Below are 22,977 nucleotides of genomic sequence, written 5' to 3' on the forward strand. Positions count from 1 at the left end.
GGCTACAGTCCCTGTAACTAAGCCTCGGCAACTGTTGACACAACGTTAGCTACTGTTGCTTCCCTCAGCATTACAGAATCCATCATGAGAAGCTTAAAGTTGTTCAGCGAGTTGCGCCGGTTGGCTGGTGCCCATCGGCTACTTTTCTCCCACCGCTAAGTTTTAGGATAATTCATCTCCCAAACTACGTGATCCTGCTTTTTTATCTTTGAGCTCACACACGCTCGTTGGCCAAGCCGCAGCTGACGCCAAAGAGCTTCTGTAGGCAAAGAAAACACCGCGTCCCATTACTTTCTTCTGGTGCAGGCAGCGTTGCCCCACAGCTCTGCCTCGCCTCGCCTGCCTTCCCCCAGAAGTCAATCTGTTTCTGATTATGTGTGATCATCCTCGGGCTTGCCAGAAACATTTCAGACACAAGCAACTCCATTTTTATTTTTTTTTATTTTTTTCAAGGGACCTGGAAGACATTAAAAGTAAATGTGATTGTAGCTTGTCAAAGCCATCGTTAATTATGATGATTGGAACAAATGATGTGATGACATTACGGTTTTTAAAATAATTTTCATACATAAAAACATGTGCTTGGATTATTACAATGACATTGAACTGTACCCATTTGAAATTTGTCAGTGCAAGCTGACAGTGTTAATTTTATTTTTTAACGCTCAGGTATTTTGGATGTTCTGATTCGCAGCAACTTTTCAGATCAGTTGACAGGTGAAGATGGTAAGCTGGGCTATTAAACTAACATCCACCAACACTGTACCTTTCATTTTTAGATGTTGCTTCTCTTCTTGCTACAGACACTTTGTACAAAGTCAAAACTTGGAGAAATGAACAGCAATTTATGAACCATCACACCCTGGCACATTGTTGATGAATTGCTACTGCATAGTAAGTTACGTTTAAGGGAGTGTCGCCATCTTGTTTTTCTTCACGACTTGATAATCAGACAATCACCTCAGGAAGAAAGTTCCTGAGATGGGAGCATTCACACCAACCCTGTTTAGTCCGCTTTAATCAAACTTTAGATCATTTGTCTACAAAGTCAGTTTTTTGGGGGGGAGGAGGCGTGAATGAGCAATCGAACTCTGATGCAGATGAAAAAAGCCAACTCTGGTCCTCCTAAAAACCTAGGTCTTGGTTCAATTAAAGTGAACTCTGGTGCAGTTCGAAAGCATGTGGATGGAAGCAGACCGGAAACCTCTCCAAAAGCAGGAAGTAGACCATAGCGCATGGCATTCTGTGTAAATACAGTCAAAACAAACGTGTAAGTCAATGGACATAGACTTTATCAAAAACAAAAGAGAAATCATGCAGACGCTAAAATCTGACGCTACTCCAGGTTTTGTTTACATTTTGTGAAAAAGGAAGTTGTGCTCATGCCTCCTGAGATTTTTTTGTCATTTCCTTCAACAGTTCTTGGTGCAGCGCCACCACAGGTGTGCGAGCGGGGGTACAGGTTTTTCATATAGCTTGGATCATTTGCCACAGTGCAGTGGCAACGAGAACGGCACCAGTTAAAAATGTAACAAATGTTGCAATTTTGAACCCAATCGAACAGATCTACTGGACTATCAGGTGTGAAAACACCCTTATTTGCTAATATAATAAGCTAGGTACAGTTCTTTTTCTGTTGCAACCATTCCATGAATTCAGCAAACAGATGTGACTGAATCTTTCATCGGTGTAGAAAGAGCATCTGCATAGTTTAACCTGAATTATTATTGAGTGATTGCTTTGACATTGGTGTAGCACTTATGTAAGTTTTGCAGCAGTGGAACATATGTGATGTTTCCAAGTTACAATATTTATGTTCACAAAAAATATATGGAGCACCCTGACTTAGCTATAGATAGTTATGTATTATAATCAATCAAGTTTCAATCAAGTTTATTTGTTTAGGACATTTCACCACAAAGGCAGTTCAAAGTCCTTTACATCAATAGAACATAAAAAAAACCATTACACATCATACAGTCACCAGTTGTGAAACCAGTGACAAACATTATATTTTGTAAAGTATCATCATCAAAATTGCCAATAAACATCAAACATGTTGGGCAACCTTCCAGTGATAATGGGTCGAAAGCAACTCTAAACAGGTGAGGATATTAGCCTTGATTTAAAGGAACTCTGTGTTTCAGCTGTGTTGCAGTTTTCTGGAAATTTGTTCCAGACTTATGGTGCAACATTAAAGTTACATATTAGCTACTTAACAAGGTAAATAGCAGCTGTTCATCTCGGCTTCTGAGATGTACAGCTATAACTCACCATCTTTTAAAGGTGACGTATAGCTTAGCAGAAGCCAGAACTCAATGTCTCAAATTTACCAATGTAACATTTTAAAGAACTTTGATTTTGTGCGTTTCAAGAAGATTCTGTGGAGCTTATATCATGTTCTTAACAATAATCATAAAAGAAAGGAGAAGATATGTAACAAAGGTGTATATGTTGGAGTCAAACCCTGCATGGTTGCGTAGAGAAATACTAGCCTTGGTTACATGGAGTACAGGCTCTACCATCACACCACACATTGCCCTGGCTTTGAGTCTTTTTCCTTCCACATCCACATTGTGTATTACTTGTATTTGGGAAAAGATCCATCGTCAATTAACGCTGCAGCTCACCTCTACACCCAGAAGTCCAAAATGAAGCCGGACAATGGAATATATTATCTCTTTCACTGTGTTCTCTTGGCATGAGCAGAACAAGATAGAATTACGACGGAAAAGTTTTCTGTGGCAGAATGAGTCAATATTTCAGTTCTCTGTAAGAAAAACCAGATGAGCTTCAAACAGGCCAAACAAGAGAACCAGACCATCAAGGCTGTTATCAACACAAGGCATAAAAGCCAGCTTCTGAGATAAGACTGAGGGATTCATGGGACGGACGGGTGGCTTTGTGTGTGTAAGATACCATTGAGACAGGTGTACGCAATAACATCTGGGGAGACTTACGGCTTGCTACAATCTATTTAGCGTCCATTCATATTTTAGCAAAACTGCTAGCGTAGGAAAATCTCTTAAAGAAAGATAATTTACATCAGTTGGGGTTTAAAGCAGGGCCGAACAAGTTTGTCTCCACTACGATGTGTGAAATAACCTGAAATAAATTCATATTTTAAAGTTTTATACTGTAAAAATATCCGTATATATAACAGCGATTGCCAACAGTAAAATTGCTGCTGGAAAAATCTGTAAAACTAGAAAACAATTTCAACCTGCTAATCTGATGTGGAACTAATCGGTGAAAATTATCATTTGTACATTTTACATTTGTATGTTCATTTTGCAGATTATTTTTAAGTTTGTTTTAGGAAAAACACTTCTATCCTCCTTTTAAAACATTTTCATTTTTTAACTATAAAGTCAACAACAACAGTGCCGTCTAACCAATGAAAGACAAACAATGTTTTCCTCATAATTTTACAGTGAAATTCTTACAACAGCTGACAGAGTTTTACCACAAAATCCACTTTTTTTTTTTCTGTTTATGCGGTGTGCAGATCATGTCCAAAGTTCGCACTTTTCCAGGATAAAATCTGAGTTCAAATACAAGACCGGCAAAAACCAGATGAAGGAAGCAACAAAGGAAAATAGAAAGAAGGGATTAAGCAATAAACCAATGAAATGAAGAGAGAAAAAAGGGGGAAAAAAAGAAACGTAGAAAGAAAAGATGTAGCACAAAACAGAGGTAGCAAGGGGATGCAAAAAATAACTTAGTAATAATCAATTGTTAAAAAGAAGGATGCTTGGATGCAGAGCAGGATAAAGAGCAAAGACAGAAGGAACATTTTCAAAACATGTCTTTCTTCAATCATAATGGGCAAGCATCAAATCCCCTACTCCAACATCTCTCTGCCCAGCAGTCTAGCCATCCGGCCAGACAGAGAGTTAAAGATTAAAAAAAAGCAAATGAGGTGGAATATCACTGCTGGCCAACAACTGACGGTGTCACTCATGACGTGTTTCTTGGGAATATCATCTCTGCTGCTGAGTTGATGGCATGCCATGTCAATCATGAGAATCAGTCTTCTGTCAGAGGCTTCTCCAGACTCACTGTAAGAGGTCCCGCCTGTCCACAGGATCACCAACCACAATGACATTTATATTTGAAAAAAATACTTGGATGATCTGAGTTATGACAAGATTTACATACAGGATTTTTGTATTAAATTTGTTTTTTAATCAATATAAAAAAGGAGGAAGGAAGAAGGGTAAAAACAAAAAAGTCAGAAAGGAATGGAAGAAGGAAGGAAGAAAAAAAAATAAAGGAGAAAGGAGAGAATTGAACAGGGAATACATCTCAGAAAAACAAATATTTTCTCATACTCTGCCTTTTTTTCTATACTTTTCCAGACCAGTGAAAGTAGCTAAGTGAAATCCCATACTTTGTCAGTCTGGTATGTGGTAAAGAATGAGATTTGAACTTTGATGTTGGCGTCAGTTTCTCAATTTTCTGGTGATTAAGATGATGGACATCTTCAGAACTGAGAAAAATCCTATTTTTGCATTTTGGAGAAAAAAAAAAAGAAAAAAAGAGAAACCGTCAAACTTTAAAAAAAAGTATTTATTTGGGATTGTTTACTCATATGGAAAGCTCACTTTACACTGAGGGGGGCAATATTATCAACAGAATAATGTAGACTGATCATTTGTTGATATGGAAGACGTCGGTGCAACTTTCTCTCTCTCTCTCTCTCTCTCTCCCAAACGCCCACGCGCACACGTGCGCGCGCGCACAAACACCATTCCCTCCACCTCCCCCGGAGGGTTCCCTGGGTGGAAGACATCATCAGCCGCTCCAGGAGGTTGCAGAAGCCGGCCGCGTCATCCTGTGGAATGGGCGGCGCACGGACGGAGGGTGTTTTCCAGCTTTAAAAGCACCGGAGCCGGCTCCTCTGACAAACCGAGCTGCGTCATCCAACTGTGGAGACTTCTCAAAGAACCTTCACCGCTCAGAAGCGGTCCAAAACTCACCTCAACCCGGTCCAAACGCTGCCACTCTTCCTCCCCCCTCTCCTGCTTCCCCTCTCCGACACGGTTTACTCCTCTCGCTCGTGCTCAGAAGAAAAGTTCACTCTTCTGTTTTAAAGATTCCGAAGCGAATTATGCCTTACGGCGTGTGAAGTAAAGCAGTGTTGCCGCTCTTGAATAGTACCGTCGGCGAAGACGTTGGTGCACGTTGAGCGCAGCCGGACGAAAGTTGCGCATCGCTTGTTGAATGCAGGATACCTCCAGCCTGAGCGTCAAAGCCAAGTTCAACTTCGGAGCAGCAGCGCTAGCAGCAGCAGCAGCAGCCGGTCAGGAGCGGGGACTCCAGCGTCTCAAATCTACCGCCGCCGCCGATATGAAGTCTGCAGAGGAAGGTAACATTTACATTCATAATTCTCCCCCCCCTCCCCCCATGTTTGATTTGAATATAAAATGCATTGATATAGAGTATTCTCTTAATGGAAAAACAAAACAAAACGCTTATTTCTCCAGCTTTTATTGACTGAAAAAAAACAAAAAAACATCTCTTTAAAATCTCTGTGTCAGTTCCACAACACATTGTTTTGGCTGAACTCTGCCAAAACACAATCTTATTCAAATGCATTACATGCACACCATTACCAGCCGTGTTTGCAGGTGCACCTCTTCTTAAAGATGATGGGATTCATAAACCCTGACTGCTATGAAAGTGTCATGTTAGATGTAGGGGTGAGGAGGGAACAAACGGAGAGCTTCTTCATCCCAGGGGTTGTTGGAGATTCTGATTCTTTTTAGGCTTCTGTGCAGAAGTTGAGGTAGTGGTTTGCCTTTTTAAAATATGAGCTTGAGAGAGGGAGAGACATAGCCGGCCCAAGACACAAGCAAACTAAGCAGCTGCTTTTCATCCCTGCAGTCAGGGTGTGGGGGGTGGTGGATCAGAAAAGGGACTAAATCAGGTTAAGAGATAATAGTTTCTCTTAACCTGTAAAGCGAAACTCCCTTAATGTGTAAAATGTTTGTTTACTTTTCTCTCATTGAAATTCTATATTTTCAGCTTTCTACACTATAGAACCACCTTCAAACTGTGTCAAAATCAAGACTAAAAAAACGGCTTTTCACTATTTTTTTTTTTTTTTGTAAATTATTTTTGTATTACTTCACATCAGTACATCAATCCCTCCACAGCTGGTAGAGAATGTCATCATAAGTTCAGTAATCTTTTAATAAAAATAAAAATTTACACTAATGTCAATACAGAAAACATATATATATGTCTCATATATACATTGTAAGTGTAACACAATTTCCATCTCATGTTACTTTTTAGTTGCGAGTTGTAGTCATGGTTAAATAAAATGCACTAACATTTGAGCATGGGCGATATTCTGTGGTGCCCGTTTTCTGCTGGAAGGCACACAAATCAGATCGCATTCACATTCAAGGCAGCAAACTTTGATTTCTTTTTTTTTCCTTCTTTTTTTTATCTGAAGCTCTTTATAGTCTGTTTAGTCTCAATTTTCAGTGCTGATGGCACTGGCTTTTTGTGGATGTTGGGAATTTCATTAAGTCTTTGAGGTTCCGTACAGACGGGTGCAGGCCTATTATTCATTTCAGTCCCTGAGCACTAAGCCTCATAATTGGTAACAGGCATGTGCGTGTGTCTGTGTTTGCAACTAAGACGGAGAGCTGTGATCTGCACGTTGTGGGATGTCGGGTAGCCGACTTGACAAGGAGCTATGCGTAACCACACGGAGATTCAGCTATGCGCCATGAGCCGCTAAGCTATCGTAGATAAATCCAGATGTCCACACACACACATACACACACACACACACACACACACAGACCCGTCCGATGTTTGGCCAAAGATCTTTGCCAGCCATGCACGCAAAAAATGGCCCCAGGGCTCTCAGTTCCAGAGGCTGCAGATGATTTCTGTGAGGGACCACGTATCTCTCTTTCTGAGATCCTGTCAGTCTGAGCGCAGCCTCCACCACAATCCCTGTGGATAAGCTCCAGTATACTGGTCTACTGTCATACTGGTTTAGTTGTGGTGAGAGAATGTTTTGATCATGATAGTGTAATTGAGAAAAATTGCTGTGCACGGAGAGAACACGTTATAATCTGTGCGACAGTGAGAGCACTTTGAGACCACGCCGCAAGCAAACGTGGAGGCACTGTTTTGTCTTCAAGCGTGGCTTTGACCTTTCTTATAATCATCTCCCCGCACCCCAAAAAAAAAAAAAAATTCAGAGCTTTCTGAAAGTTTTCTTTCTTCAGCAGCAGTGACGCGTGTGAACCCGGAAAACCCGAGTTTCAACATCATGCCGTGTGTAAAAGTGAAAGCCTCAATGTGTTTTGAGTGGGTGTTAGAAGAAGTCAAGTGTGCTTGCAACTCAGTGCACAGATCAAACACACGTTTAGAGGAGTAGCAGAAACAATCAGCTGCAGCGCAAGCTAAAGGCAGCCGGGCCTGACTCAAGGAGGAGTATCACGACGGGTGGAGCGGGCGGGAGACCATCATCTGTTCAGACCAGAAAAGGGAGAGAAAGGCATCAGAGAGGACTGAGCTGGGTCACACTAGCTTTCATGCTGAAAGAGTGGATAATGACAGAGGCAGAGATGAGTTCCCAGCAAGAAGAGCAAGAGTTTGACTTCAGCTATTTGTTTGAGGACAGTCAAGCTGCCCAGAATGAACCAGACAGAGGTGGGTAGTGAGGAGCAGAAAAGCCTTTCCTAATTTATTGCTATTAGGGGATTCATATTAAATTGTCTGAAAACTTTTGGGTGTACTGTTTCTCAAAGTTTGATTTAAATGTCCGTTGTTTCTATCATTAATGTCAACTGTTTTATTGGAGATGCAGGTTTCTAAAAGCAGGTCCGTAAACTAATTTTAAATCCCCTGCCCACATGTTATGTGGCATGTGACGGCTTTGTCATTTCATGTGATGCACAATAATGTTGTGGTTGACAAATATAGCACAGCACATTAAGTGCCCTTTATCAGGTTTCAGACTCAGTGATGTTATGTCTCACCACCTTCAGCATCACTAAAGCTGTTGGATACAAAAAAAAAAGAAAAAGATGTGAGTTTTGACAAAGCAGCCAACCTCGACGGGTGTGATACCGCTTAGGTACATACGTTAGGATATAAGTGCTTCCTCTGACTTTGTAGTTGACTTGCACTTGCGATATTCTCGTGAGCTTGGTTTCGCGTGTACTGTGCATGTACCGTTGTGCATCTGTGTGTACAGCGCTACAGCCAACTCTCTTTGACTTAATCACAACCTCGGAGCGATGCGAGAGTGCTGTCAGCTGTCCACAGGGGAGGTCCTAATTCACTCAGTGAGTGATGCAATCAATCAAACGGAGCATCAATCAGAGCTGCAGGAGGAATTCTTGTAGAGTACATATGACAGCAGGGTGTGCCGAATAGAGCCGTGGATGCACTGATCAAACAAACAGAGAAGCGGTGCAAATTGTGACTATGCTTCATGTGCAGTAAAGCTTAAGACATGCCTTGTTGCTCTATCTAAATTGGGAAATACTGAATTGATACGCCATCTTGAATTCAGTTTTTTAAAAAAACATTTTCACTGAATTAGTTGTAAATAATAATTCTGATTTATGTTTTTCAGATGCATACAACTACACACCAAACGTCAGTCTTCCAATTGGCATGGGCAACCCATGCCTGTCTACGCAGTACCACACCTTGCAGTCCAGTCCTGTCATCCCGGTCTCCTCTTGCCACCAGACTGGCTACAGTGTCCAAAATGACAACCATGCCGTGTCAAGTTACTACCTGCCTCAAGCCTTGAGACCCAACGGCGCTCCGGCTCTGGAAAGCCCTCGTATAGAGATCACCGCCTATAGCCAATACCCGGAGGATGAAGTAGAAGCCAGCGGCAGAGAAGATCACATCATCAAACGTGGCGTCAACTCTATCGTCACACTGACGCTGCCGAATGTGGATGGGTACCGTGACCCCAGCTGTCTAAGCCCCGCGAGCAGCATATCCTCTCGCAGCTGTAACTCAGAGGCCTCGTCCTACGAATCTGGCTTTTACAACTACGACAATTCCCCGCAGAACTCTCCCTGGCAGTCACCCAGCGTTTCGCCCAGAGGGTCATCCTCACTTCTGTCTTGTCCACATGCCATCGGTCCCGCAGCCTCTCCTCACCATTCGCCCTCCAACTCCCCTCAAATAGGCGCGATGGCAGAGGAGGGATGGCCAGCGCAGCCACGTGGGTCCCGGCCAAATTCCCCCTCCTGCAGTGGAGTTGGCGGAGGCAACAGCGGTGGCATGGGCAAGAGAAAATACAGTTTCAGCGGCTCCTCTTACCAGCAGACATCGTGCTCACCCAACCAATCACCCACCCCTTCTTCACATGGTTCCCCGAGGGTCAGCGTCACAGATGAGAACTGGCTTACCAACACCAACCAGTACACCAACCTTGCCATTGTTGCAGCTATTAATGCTCTCACCACAGACGGAATGGCTGACATGGCGGAAGGAATCCCAATCAAGACACGGAAGACCATGCTGGACCTCTCACCATCCATGAGTCTGAAGGTGGAACCCGGAGGTGAGGACCTGGGTCCAGAAGGGGAGCTTCGACATGAGGAGTACCCTTCCCGCCTTAGCCTCAAGAAGGAGAATTACTGTGGAGGGTTTCTGGATGTACCACAGCATCCATACTCATGGTCTAAACCCAAGCCTTACCTCAGGTAAGCCACTCCTTTTATTGTGTGTTGAGGTTTCACAAATCTGTTAATATTCCTGTACCTGCCCAGTCGTGTGTTGGACCATGGGTTGGGTAGGTCTTCTGCTTACTTTCATTTAACGAGAGCTTTTAATAAGATGCAACAAAATGGCATGAATTAGTCCTGATTAGGGGTGTAACAAGATCTATTAGGACAAGATCTCATGGCAGTAAAACACTGCAATATTTATTATGAAAGAGAAATCTGTCTCCGTTTCTGTCATTATGTGACTACATTCTGTGTCATATGATGTGCTAGTATCCAGGGCTTATAAACCATCAATATAAGCCCTGGATGCGTTGTAATGTTTCATCTATGCTTAAGAATTTTGGTTTTGAGTAAAAAAGAAAGTTTTTTCATTATTCCCCTGGTTTGTTGACAGAGTGAACAAATAAGCCTGGATTACAACACAAACTCCGACAATACGATGCCATATTGAAATAGTTTATGTGGCAGCATTCGAGGTTCTATTGAAAAAAAGAAAAGTTGACACTGTGGAAGATGAGATGTAAAGTATTTGTGAGCACAACAAGGCTATTTTAAATCCTATGCATTACCCACTAAAGATGGTAAAGTTCAGATCTGCTTTAAAACTTCTTACATGTGGATCTGCAGGAGCATTTCATGGTTGTTAATGATTCTGAGCTTGTTTTGTTCTTGTGAGCAAGATGATCAGGTCTCATTGTCCCAACCGTAAATGCAAACTACAATCTCTGACATCATTTTGGACATTTGTAGCTCCCTCTTAGTCCAACGCAATATTTATTGCATTATCTGTAATCCCCCACAGACTAGAACCCCATCTACACACCACCCACAGCTCATGGTGGAAGCATTTCTTTGTAAAGTTTGTCTCAGACAGCTGGGTCGCACCAGGGAGTCACATTTGCAAAGGTTTCCATAAAACAAATAATATATGACAGACGTTAAGCTGAATCCTCCTTACTAAATAAAGTGCCACCAGTGGATAACTTATATTATTCATTCAGATCCAACTTTCCCCAAAACTGCCGCTAGAAGCAGAGATGCACACACTTCTACTACCTTAAACGGGCCTCTGATCTTTACCTTTAAGCCTTTAGCTCACTGTTGTACTGAGTACACAATCCATCACCTCAATCTGACTCATGTATTGTCTTTATGCATCTATATTAAGTTTTGCTTATTTTCCTGAGAGGACAAGATTGTTTCAGTTTTTAATCTTCAAAGGCCGTATAAAAAGTCAAAGAATCAAAGATGCACGCTCCTCACTTCCAAACAAGCTCCCTTTGAAGATCAGAGTATTTCATAAATCATATTTCGCACAGAGGAGCTGCTCAGCTTGTGTATGCAGCCGTTGCTATAACAACTCACACACAAATATGGTGTGTAGACACACGTTCAAACAAACACACAAGGTGAGCCCCCCTTTGTGGCATGTCTTTCCAAGCCAATAGCACACTTTCCTGTTGGAAATCAAGTGTTTGATTAAGATAGTGAGGAACAGGAAGTAACGGTGACAGGCTCGACTGAAGGGGAAGCAGTCTAGGAGTTAATCAGCTGGCTCGCTGCACTGGCCTGTCGCGCCATTAGACCATCTTTTCTCCCCGCAGCTAACGTGATGTCATGCACCGTCTGGGCAGATAAAGCCTTGCGGGGGGAAATCAGTTTGTCTTGGGTCAACAAACAGCCCGCAAGTTCCACAGAGATGCCAGAGATTGGTTTCAGCCAAACCGCCCCTCGGGTCAAGGGTTTGCGTTTAGCAGGCATCCGGCCAGCCGAGAAATATTGTCTTGCACATGTTTGTTTTGGTTTAGATATCTCTGCGTCGTTCACATGGGAATCTCCGACTCTGTCTGGAGAACAATGACGTTGAGGGATGCCGGCTGCGGCTCGGAGAAAGAGATATCACGCGCTCCAAAGACGGGCCGCGCGTCTTGATCCACTCTCTTCAGAACCGACGGGGGTTGTGTCGTCGAATCTCAGTGTTTCCCAATCCTGCAACAGAGCAGCTTAAACGTTGGTCTGTACCAGGTTTTGTTTGCGTGCCTCAGAAAGGTCTTTCATCCCGCTGTCACTTTCTTAACTCGTCGCGGCTGTTCCCACCTGTCATGCCATAATGTAAAACACACAGCTCTCAAACTGGGCCACATTTGCTTTTCATTTGCTTTTGTACATAAAAGACACAACTAATTATTAACCTGGCCTAAAGAATTATGCATGTCAGTGTAATAGTGCTGTTGGTTAGATTTAGGACCATGATGAAACGGAGGAAGATCAAGTCAGTTGGATTACTCCAAAGTGGCCCAATTTGTGGCTAATTTAAAGCAAGCTTGGAATTATTAGATCCAGGTTTTTCTGACATGGAGAGAACAGTGAAGCGCCTGGAAGTTCACGTCTGCAAATTCAATTAAAAAAAAGCAGTGATTTTAATCTTATGTTACTTTCAGCTTAGAGCAATCAACTTGTCCTGTTCTTTGCAGCCCCTCACTGCCGGCTCTTGACTGGCAGCTGCCGTCCTGCTCCGGTCCGTACAACCTGCAGATTGAGGTGCAGCCAAAGTCCCACCACAGGGCCCATTATGAGACGGAGGGAAGCCGAGGAGCCGTGAAGGCGCTGTCTGGGGGACACCCTGTGGTTCAGGTACGTCTAACTGAAGTGCAGTGAAGATGCGAGTGTCTTTGAAATGTTACCATTGTGATATTCATTATCGATACAAGCTAGTTACGTGATTTTAAAGAAATAGTTCTTAGTTTGTAAGGGAATTTGTGTCACATTTCTGTAAGCAAAGACTTTTTTGTTGTCTTCATTTATTATAAATCCAGGTTCAGTTCTTGGAAACTAACATCCTGTAACTTTTAGATTGAGCCCTTCTTCAATAACATAAATGGCTCAATACTAAACTTTTGCAGAGCTGAATGACTGCTGACTAGGAAACTTGGCATTTTCATTGAGTTGTATCTAAGCAGGTGTATATCCAAAAGTTGTCGGATATTAGCTATTGACGACTGGAATTGAGCACTTAAATTAGCCGTTAGCTTGAAGCCAGGGAGAAAAACTAAAACATGCAGGATGCCGGCCCTCGAGGACCGACTTTGGACACCCCTGCTTTAAGCCATGTTCACAGTCATATTAGGTAGTTCTAATGGTCATTTAAACAACTTTTGTCTACTTGTAGAGAATGAAGTGTAATTTCATTTTCAGTGAGAGTAACTGAAAAGGCAGTGTAAAAATCAATATCATGTCCTTAAACCACAATCTTTTTGCTTTTTAAATAACTTCTATACAGTTGTAGTTTTTGTTTTATGCATGCTTATGATACGACCTGTTGTCAGTGTATTCACAAAAATCTGGGCGAACATGGATGTCTGTGGAAAGTCCCAGTGAGCACCATTGAGCAAGTACAAATTTAAGTATCTATATACTGACAGATCCACCTACCAGTTCACATCTGCACATGCGTTGTTCACAATAGTCACCCCAATGTTACCAACTTACTAAATATAGCACCAATGCACATTGTTGCTATATTTAGCAACATACCAGACAAAAAAATAAAAAAAATAAAAAATCCAAATTGGCGCACCAAGCTTTTGAAGAATTGGCATCGGGCAGAACACTGCCATCGGTGTACCCCAGCAGAAACTACTTAGTTGTTTCTATGAACAGAGATGTGCACTTCGGTCTCTCATACTACCAGTGGCTATTTCCTCCAGGACCAGTTAGCTTGGTTATATTCTGAATGCAAATGACAAAATAAATATCTACATTAGGTATATTGATTGTTTTTACTTTTTAACCAAATCTCAAATCTCACTTTTAAACATTCTGAACCAGCGTGACATATACAGTCTATTTCCCATTTATCACAGCTTGTCCAGCAGAGGCCTTTCTAGTAACTTAACACAATGTGTACACACTGTAGGCTTTACATTTCTCTACATTTCTGTTTGCTGTGTTATTAATGCTCCCTGAAGTGCAGAGTCAATGCACTGTAATCCAGTAAAAGGTCACTTTGACCAGTTGCAGTGCATGCTGACTCAATTAGTATAGAGGAGAACCATCGCCTCTCACTTTTGTACTTGGCAAACTCTTAAAGAGCACACGTCAGTCTCGCCAGCAGCGCAGCACAGAACTCCATTCTATGTTGCGCTGTCATCATGCTGGGCTTGCATCTCAGTTTACACAAGGTGGGAATTTAGTGCTGTGTGCACGTCCCAAAAGCCGAGGGTAAATTTGACTTTCAAGCTGTTAATTTAAAGGAGAAAAAAAGCCTAATTGTATTATTTACAGCTCTTTCAAGCAAAACACAGCTTGATGCATGCTATATTTCTTGAACACTAAGCTCTGAAAAAACATGTATTTAGTGCAGTCTGTCAGTGTTGAACACTTAGCACTGTGCTAGCACTGTCCTGGAGCTGTTTTGTAAACAGATGTTGTCAGCACATCCTGGTCTACTCGGTGTCAAATGCACTTGACAGCTGTTGGCCAGCGCGGCGTTATAAACAGGCCTGTCAACCCGCAGGTTTTCTCTGTAAATACAGGTCATTATTCCCCTTCATTAAAATCCTTTGTACATCAACATGCATAAATCAACATTTTCAGCCCAGCGCCCACCCTGTGCCACAGAGAGAGGCGGACCACAGTAAGCTTGCTCTACACAGCTGCAGCAGGTGTGACCGGCTCTGATTTAGCTTACTCTGCTTTCTGGCTCACTCTTCACAAACCAGAGTTGGGGGAAAAAAAAGCCATAAATTAACCCCAAGAATTGTATACAAACTGAGAATTCACATTTCACAAACTTTGAAGTATTTTATTGGGACTTTATATGACAAACCATCGGAAGGCTAGGTGATTTGTCTAAATCTGAAAAGTGTTTTGTATTTGGATTCAGTCTCCCTGAGTCAGCTCTAGGCCTTTCACAATAAATTTTTTTCTGAGTGACAAATTGTCCCAGAAATTATCGTGATAAACGATAATATTGTTGTTTTGAGACAATTTTCATGTAGAGGAAATGGCATAACACTGCAAAGATCAATAAACTTTAAATTCTAATGAACATTTAACAGTGCTGCTGGAAGACATTTTAAATATCCAAAATAACCAAAGTAACAGAAACAACAGATAAAATAAATTATAAAGTCTCTGTAAGCAAAATGATTTTTCAAAAAAAAGGGGCTGGTTGAGACCAAAACACCAGACTGAAAAGTTTCATCATCCAGTTTTGGTAGGAAGGGAAAAACAATAAGTCATGCAAATTGAAATTATTAAGCTTGTTTTAATTTGTCATGCAATTAATTAATTTATTGATTATTGTGACAGGCCTAGTCAACTCTTTGTAAAACAATTTTGCTGCGATTACAGCAGCAGCTCTTTAACAGGTATATTCTGATTTGCAAAGTCGGTACGGACTTTAACTGGACCATAAACACACATGGGTATGCCTTGATCTAAACCATCCCATAATACACCTGACTGCATGTTTAGGGTGAACCTCAACCTCAGTTTCTAATGGGGTACAAGATCCTTCCTTCCCTGTGTGTAGCTCCATTCATCTTCCCATTAACTAAATATGTTATGTTCAAGATAATGTGCAATGTTACATTTTCACCAGCAGAATTTGATGCGTCATTGAAAACCCTTCATTGGTCTTCAAACCTTAAACTGTGGCTTTCTTCTTACCAATATCTGCCATATATGCTAAATTTGAGGAGTGCACAACTGAAACTTGCCCTGTGGACAGAATTTCCCACCTGAGCAGTGAATCTCTGCAGCTCCTCCAGAAGGGTGTATTCAAATAAACTCCAGCTTGTGGTTAGAACAGGACAACGTGCAAAAAGCATAACTTTTAAAACAGCTGTAAAGAAGAAAAAAAAGAAAAAGAAAAAACACTCTGTGTTGCCCGACTAAAATTCATAAATGCTTTAAAAGGTTCAAATTTAAAAGGTGAATTTGGGATGAATCCAGGTAAAAGCTGTAATACACACATCACAATGCTTCTTCACTCTCGCACCTTTTCACATATATTTCAGACTTCTTGGAAAGTGGGGATTTATTATGCCTGTGATTTATTTCCTGTGCAGTCAGCTGGGGTATCTTGAGGGTTTTATAACTTTGGAAACCACTCCAAGCAAGGCAGTGAGCAGAAAGATATATCTATAAAGATGAGCCAATCATGCGTTCGTGCTAAATTTATGATATCTCGAAGAACATTTTTTGGTGCCTTCAGGGTTTTTTTTTTTTTTTTTTTTGCACAGTCCAAGATACAAAATCTCTCTTAAATCTAACTTCAATAGTTTATTTTAACCCTTTCTTTGTCCATGTTGAGGTGTCAAGAGAAACTATGGTCTTAACATTGAAGGAAGGGCATCCAGCGGTCCCAAATGCCCCGTGGTAATGAGTGGAAGGCGCTGGATGGGTGAGGCGCAGTCAAGGAGAATGAGTCAATAATGACACAGGGGCATGGGTGTAGGAGGCAGATCAAGGAAGTGTATGCGTGTGTGTGTGTGTGTTTGTGCGTGTCTGCATGCATGTGTGTGTTTGTGCTGCTTAAGGCTGGAGGATGTAGGGAGAGAAAGAGAGAGACAAGGGGCAGAGGGAGTCACAAGGCAGCTGGAACTTGCCTTGGCTGCCCCCTAGAGATGTTCTGTATCCTGCTGATTAGGACCCAAGTAGCCCTGAGGTTGCCTGAGCACGGTAGGTGGGGATGTGCAGGAGTCAGGCTCCCAAGGCCCCTCAGATGCCACCTCTCCCCTCCACACACCCGTGCCTCTTTCCTTTCCTCCCGCTCCCTCCCTCCTGAGGACCAGGGGATGTCGTTCCCAGTGAACTTCTCATCCTTCAGTGATTTCCCAAACCCACACCAGCAGGCCTCCCTCATGTTGGGTCCCAGTCAAGCAGAGCTCTATTGTTTTCTTAGCTCATGCATGATCAGACACATGTGCTATGAGTGATGGTGACACGTGTGTTGGAAAGCAACACCAGGTGAAAAAACATGTAGCCTTAGCAGCCTGAAAGGATACACTGTTTCTACAGCGGCCTGCACGCTGCTGCCGCTGCCAGGCAGGAAGAAGATCCTGCGATTGAAATCCAACTTGGACTCTTCTGTGTGGAGTTTGCATTTTCTTTTTTTGTTCAAGCAAGTGTTGTCTCAGGGCCTCTCACCTCACTAAGTCAGTGGCTGATGATTTACCGTAGACTTAAACTACGTAGTCCGTCTGCCTTTCCCTTCTGCAGGTTGTTAACCACGTCTCTTATTGTTGGGTGGACATTTTGGCCCCCACATCTCTAGTGCCTTTACTTTGCTAAATGGCAGCACACCACAGCCCCCATAAGGAAACCTAAGATATTCCATTGGCTCCTCTCAGAATGTTCCAGATGCTGTTCTTTTTCACTTCAGCCAATCTAGAGCCATTTTCAAAGCCGTACCAAAGTAAAACCTTAGTTTGCCACCCATATAATTTCCTTTTTCCACTTAATGCTTACAGGTTTGCTAGCTGGTGTCTATCACCAGCAGTCAGTGAGTGAGAATTAGGGTGCACACTGGACAGCTAGAGGACATAAAACCCACTTGAACATGAGAACTATTTTAGAGTGAGCGATCAACCTAACTTTGTCTCCAGAATACCCAGAGAGAACTCAGACATGGAGAAAAACAACTTGCAAACTCTACACAAGAAAGCCAAGAAGTATTTGAACCCAAGTCAATCTTGCTGCAAGCTAACAGTGCTAATAACTGTTCTAGCCTATGTCCTGGTCTGCCGTCCCCCAGATCAAAACCACATGTGAACTGAAAAATATTTCAGTCAAAAACAGTTCCAAAAAGAAGTTATTCCGTTACATTATTTTGAAAACAAGAGATCGAGTTCTCAGTAAGTCTCTGAGAACTTGATCTTGTTGATATGTCTATGCTAATTGGTGTAATTGGTGGTATAGCAGTGAAGCCTAAGTGACACCCGTCTAATGCTTGGCAACGGCAAGCAACAACACCTGTGGAGTGCTTTGTGCAATGCAGTCATCCTTATGACTTTTTCATAGAGGATAATCACTGGCCTATGCACATACACACTCTCTTTCATTAAACTTAAAGCAAAAACAGGCGTGCTGTAATTTCTCCAGGATGTAGCTATAACGGGCATGACTTAATGCCCATCTCTGTTTTGCTCTGCAGCTTTAATGTATATGAAATTTGCCATAGGCTTCCGCCATGGCAACATGAAAGACCTCATCAAGCACATGCTGAGTTTTTTTTTTTTTTTTTTGCATGTGTGGTTTCACCTTGGGATCCGGTACTTTGCGCCTATGTAATGTCTCAAATAAACCCCTCCCAATCTACAGCAAACTATACTGTAGTGGCTAATTGCTCATTAAATCCACTGCTGCTTCTTGTTTGATATTCAAAAGGCTTGGGTTTACCCTGTGGTGCTGTTAGAGCTTAGTCAGGACTATTATTTGTAGCCCAAAGGGCTATTTATGCCACTCGCAAACTGTGGTTCTCCTTCCCTTACAGCGGTGTTGGGCTACCACTAATTACCAGTTAATAACGTGGAAAAAGTACAGAAAGCTGTGCATCGTTTTCGTCAGTTTGAAGTGATAACCAGAAAAGCCGTACATTCATGATGCATGGACCAGGAGCGTAGCGTTATTGGGTGGTTGGAGGAGAAGCAGTGATCATCAATGCATCATCTCCATTATAAAAAAAAACCTCTGGTAGGGTTGGATGAGGTTCCTCGTGGCAGGTTTTTCTGGTAACAAAGCCATTGTTTTTATAGGGAATTTGGACCCGCACTAGTCTAGACGTGGGCTTTTGCTTGAAACGGAGCCCTTGATGACATAACACTAAAGCACTCGGTTCCACAAAAACTGTAATGGCTATAGAATCTCGGTTGCTTATAAATGGAGTGGCATTGGCCTCCATGGAAACGAAACACATTAAAGGATTGCATATGTTGCTTTGCTTCATTATGGGGCACGGGAGATGTGACTAGACCAGGCAGGCGATGGTGTAAAGTCTGGAAGGAGAGACAACTTGGATGAGTGTATATTTAATTGGGTACAGCGAAGGCTGGCAACGTGCGTGTGTCAGCACTTGACAGAGGAGAGTCTGGGATAATAGGAAAAAGCTTAAACCGACCGCTGCATTTCTCCCCAGTTACCACTCCCCAACCCCCTTCTACTTCCAGTACTCCTCTTCCCCCGATTCTCTGTGCCACGTGGACTTCTACGAGTCATGACATTTCTCCAGGCGGTGATGAAAGGAATCGCTAAAGAGGGAGAGACGGCAGCGCATTGCACGCCTGTGGAGTGTATTCACAATCAATTTCCAGCCAGGACAGACATAACTAATTTAGCTCTGAGTCATTACATTTAACATGTTGAAATGTTTCATCTTCACTGCTGAGGCCAGGTGCAGGCAGCGCTTTAAATGTCACTATTACTAAAGAAAATACAGGATGCCCTGCCCTGAAAAGCTTTAGCATGTCTTTTTGTTCTTTTGATTGACACAGACTATACATGTGTTTACTGTTAGTCAATTAATGTTCCATTTGCTAACGTGTGATATTTAACTCTAACCCCAGCTGTTTTGCATGACAATGGAGCAATCAAAACCGGATGTCACTGAGAGGTACACAGTGTCTCTCAAAAGACTTTAGAGGATTTTTTTTTCCACATTTCACCCATCCCTAATCTGAGACCACTGAAAGAAATTCAGTTGAACCAGCTGCCTTCTGATCTCACCTGTCTAGAAAACAGAATGCTGTTGTTGAAAGAAAGTTATATGAACACGAGTTTGCAGTTTTCCCAAAAGCTGTACTGCAATTTATTCGGTAGGTGTTTTCATTAAATGAAACCAAAACTGAATTTTTTTGCCGCGGATGCAAGTTATTGTGTGTGGTACAAAACCAACAATAAAAATCACCTGAACACACCATTCTCAGCGATAATCCATGGTGGTAGGAACAACATACCTGTCTATAGACAAATAACCTAATAGGATTAGAGGGGAAGATGATAGGAGTGGCATACAGAAGAGAACCTGTTAGAGGTTGGAAAACAGACTGAGGTTATGGTTGACCTTTGGGTTTGCCATTGTGGGTTAAAACACAATGAAGTTTATTTTTGTAACGACCAAAATGTGAAAACGTTTATAGGGCATTTTATTCTAGCTCTAGCTGAAAACAAAGTTCTCAGACGCTGTTCCAAATGCGAGCGCTATTTAAACCGTGTTTAGATTTTCTCACAATAATTATGCAACAACTCTGCCAGATAGTGCTGCAATTAAAGCATAAGAATCTCATCTGGTTGAAATTAGTACTTCTCAAGTCAACCTCACAGTTGCCAATGGACACAAATACAAAAAAATTCATCTCAAAATAAAAGGAAGAAGTACTCTACTTGCGATGTGCAGCTGACTGAGCATCAGAGGGGTTCGGCAGAAGCAGAGACAGGACTTTAGGTAGAGGGTCAGCAGGAGCACATATGGAAAAAGAATTGAAAGAGGTCGCCCAGGGGGACTAGACTGCTTTCTCTAGCTGCCGGGTAGGCTAACGTCACTATAGGACTATCTGACCTCATTAATCACTTCCTCTCCCCCATGTGGTCATGAGGTTCTGAGTCCTGATACCGGAATCACAGTGTCTTACCGCAAGACGGGTGAAAAGACAAGAGCCCCTTCCCCACCCAGCCCAAACTGCTCCCTCTGTCCTCCCTCTCTTCTGGGCCACCCTGCAGCCATGTGGCGGCTGAGCCAACGGCTGAAGGTCACTGACAAACCCCCAAGATGAAAATCCATACGTGAAAAAGTGACAGACGGCACGGATTTGCAGGCCAGCTGCACCGCGTCTCATTAATCCAAAACACCACGTCACGCCATTTAACGCTCCCACATTTCAGATTTGCATCTCGCGCGTCGCCGTGGCCCTCGTGCGAGTCAACGCGTCGGTAACTGGTAGCATGTGTGTGTATTCATAATTGCTGCCGGTGACACTATAAGTAAAATATAACAAGGCGAGCAGGGCCTGTCGGTGAGATCACCGCGCAGATGAAGTGGCCCCTTGGGATGCCAAGACTTCAAGAAGCTCCTGACCTCGGCCTAACTCACTGATGACTAGCATGTGTGACTCTCACAGGTCGACACAGCTGCTAGAGACACTACTGATGCTAGAGAAGTAAAAGCTGGAAGCGGAGATGACTGACAGCTACAGCTTTACTATTTGCTATACGATTCCTTAATTGGTGAATCAGAGAGAAAAACCAGATAAGATCTGGTGCTTAGATCACCGACGCATATGGATATATACTTGACTTGAATGGCTTTTATTCAAGGTGATTAATTTGGAAACTTGGTAAGAGAAAGAGGTACACACTCAAACTTGCCGTTTGTCCAAAAGCTATCTCATTAACTTTAGACAGCACACATTTATTCTTAGCGTCGGCGTAAGTTTCCCTTCTCAGACAACTTTGTTTCTGAACCAGAAGCATTACAGGTCCATGGAATTGTAGCCCTAATTTTTCAAAGACCTAAATACGACAGCCCTCCAGTCATATCACTCTTCCTCACAACCACTGGTCTGGCTGCCCCGTTAAAGGTAATTATAAACCAATTAATCAGATTATGTCATAGGTTACATGTGGCCTGCATTTTGCTCTATGAGTCATTCCAGTAGATAAACAACTGGGGTCTTTTTATTCCATTTGACGTTACTGCTGTTTTCACTCGGACGGAGCTCAGAGAAAATTTGTCTGTGGCAGCACTGGTGTATGCCTTGGTAATTGACCAATTTGTGGGATTTTGTCAGAGTCCCGGCTTTTGCAAGCCCCGGTCTTGAGTAGTCCATCTCCCGCAGCATATTTTCGAGCAGCCGAGAGTGCTACCTGCATGGATTCGTGGGGGCTCGCATGTTGACAGACTACTCTCGTTAGTTTTTGGGTCTACTGTACCTGATGGACTGTACAGCTTCGCTGCCCTTCTGAGGTGTGAGAGATCTCTGACCACACAAAACATTCACTCTTCTAACCACCTGGGAACATTGCACTGCAGTGAAAATGTAAATCCTGGGAGGTCTGTGGCATTTACCTCCAGTTTCACCAAATCATGTGGTTAGTAAATTGTCTCAGTCAAAAATCACTCACAAACTTTGTTTTTGAACCACCCCCAAAGAATTTGAAACACTGTCTCCATATTTCTATTTTAAAACATTGTCGTCACACTAAATTGTCAGTTTTGACACGTTGACGCTAGCTAGATGGTGAAAAAAAAAAAAGTTTTTTACCCCTGGATTCCTGAAATTAACAGTGATTTTCAGTCGGTGCGTGACCAAGCAGGTTCTCTCCACCTTTTCACAAATATTTGATCTTTTTATTAGTCGAGCAGTAGCAGCTAATGGAGGCGTAGGAGAGGAAGCAGTAGTCGTTTGAAGTGGTGATACCGATACACAAGTCTCTTTCATCACAGTGGGACACAGTCTCTGAGCTTTAATGGAAATCATAATGCAAGTTCATAACTGCCTGAAGGCAGAAGGGGCCAGGTGATGCTGTACTGCATAGAGGGGTTGTTTTAGTGCCACCTTCCTCACTTGAAAAATGTGGCAAGTTAAAAGCGACCCAGCTTGGGTTTGTTTCCAAACCCGGTCCCGGGTCCAGTATGGAGTGACCCAGGCCTGGGTTGACTTACACAAGTTCAGTCCAGCACACTTTAATCCTTAAAATGAGTCAGAATAAATCATGTTCAACAGTAGTACTACTGAAGCGGCAACTGAAAAGCATAACCCATAGCCTGGATTACACCAATAAAATATTTGGGTGAAAACAGGAAATTTAGGAGTTTACTGGAGTCCATCAGGGATGTTTGCATTATCTTTGACGCTGCCTCAGGCGACGGTCCTGACAGCTGGCGTTTTCCTCTTACCTTGGCTTCTTTGTTCTCCCCGCCAGCTTTACGGCTACATGGAAAGCGAGCCGCTCACCCTGCAGCTTTTCATCGGGACCGCAGACGATCGCCTCCTGCGACCGCATGCCTTCTACCAGGTCCACCGGATCACCGGCAAAACCGTCTCCACTGCCAGCCACGAAGTCATGCAATCCAACACCAAGATCCTGGAGATCCCTCTGCTGCCAGAAAACAACATGAGAGCCATGTGAGTGCTTGGAGACTCTGTTGCTAACCAACCTTTTCTCCATATTTCTTCTTAAAGAAATATGGGGAACAAAAACTCAATGGTTTTGTTGTTTTTTTTGTTTTTTTTCTTCATTTGGC

The 22,977-nt window shown here is 42.7% G+C and overlaps 1 protein-coding gene across 2 annotated transcripts in view; it reads left to right on the plus strand.

Moving 5' to 3' along the window:
• The first annotated feature begins 4,567 nt into the window (after window positions 1-4,567).
• The window catches only part of LOC103144237 (nuclear factor of activated T-cells, cytoplasmic 1-like), a 69,458-nt gene continuing 51,048 nt past the window's right edge, over window positions 4,568-22,977 (plus strand). The window contains exons 1-4 of one of the 2 annotated variants that reach the window (XM_007561163.2): window positions 4,568-5,371; window positions 8,615-9,707; window positions 12,206-12,365; window positions 22,656-22,858. In XM_007561163.2, the coding sequence (XP_007561225.1) occupies window positions 5,227-5,371; window positions 8,615-9,707; window positions 12,206-12,365; window positions 22,656-22,858 (1,601 nt within the window). In that variant the 5' untranslated portion in view covers window positions 4,568-5,226. The remainder of the gene's footprint in view (window positions 5,372-8,614; window positions 9,708-12,205; window positions 12,366-22,655; window positions 22,859-22,977) is intronic. The other variant, XM_007561322.2, reaches the window with a different exon arrangement.

The sequence above is a fragment of the Poecilia formosa genome, unplaced genomic scaffold, assembly GCF_000485575.1.
Source record: "Poecilia formosa unplaced genomic scaffold, Poecilia_formosa-5.1.2 Scaffold0, whole genome shotgun sequence".
Taxonomy (NCBI): Eukaryota; Metazoa; Chordata; class Actinopteri; order Cyprinodontiformes; family Poeciliidae; genus Poecilia; species Poecilia formosa.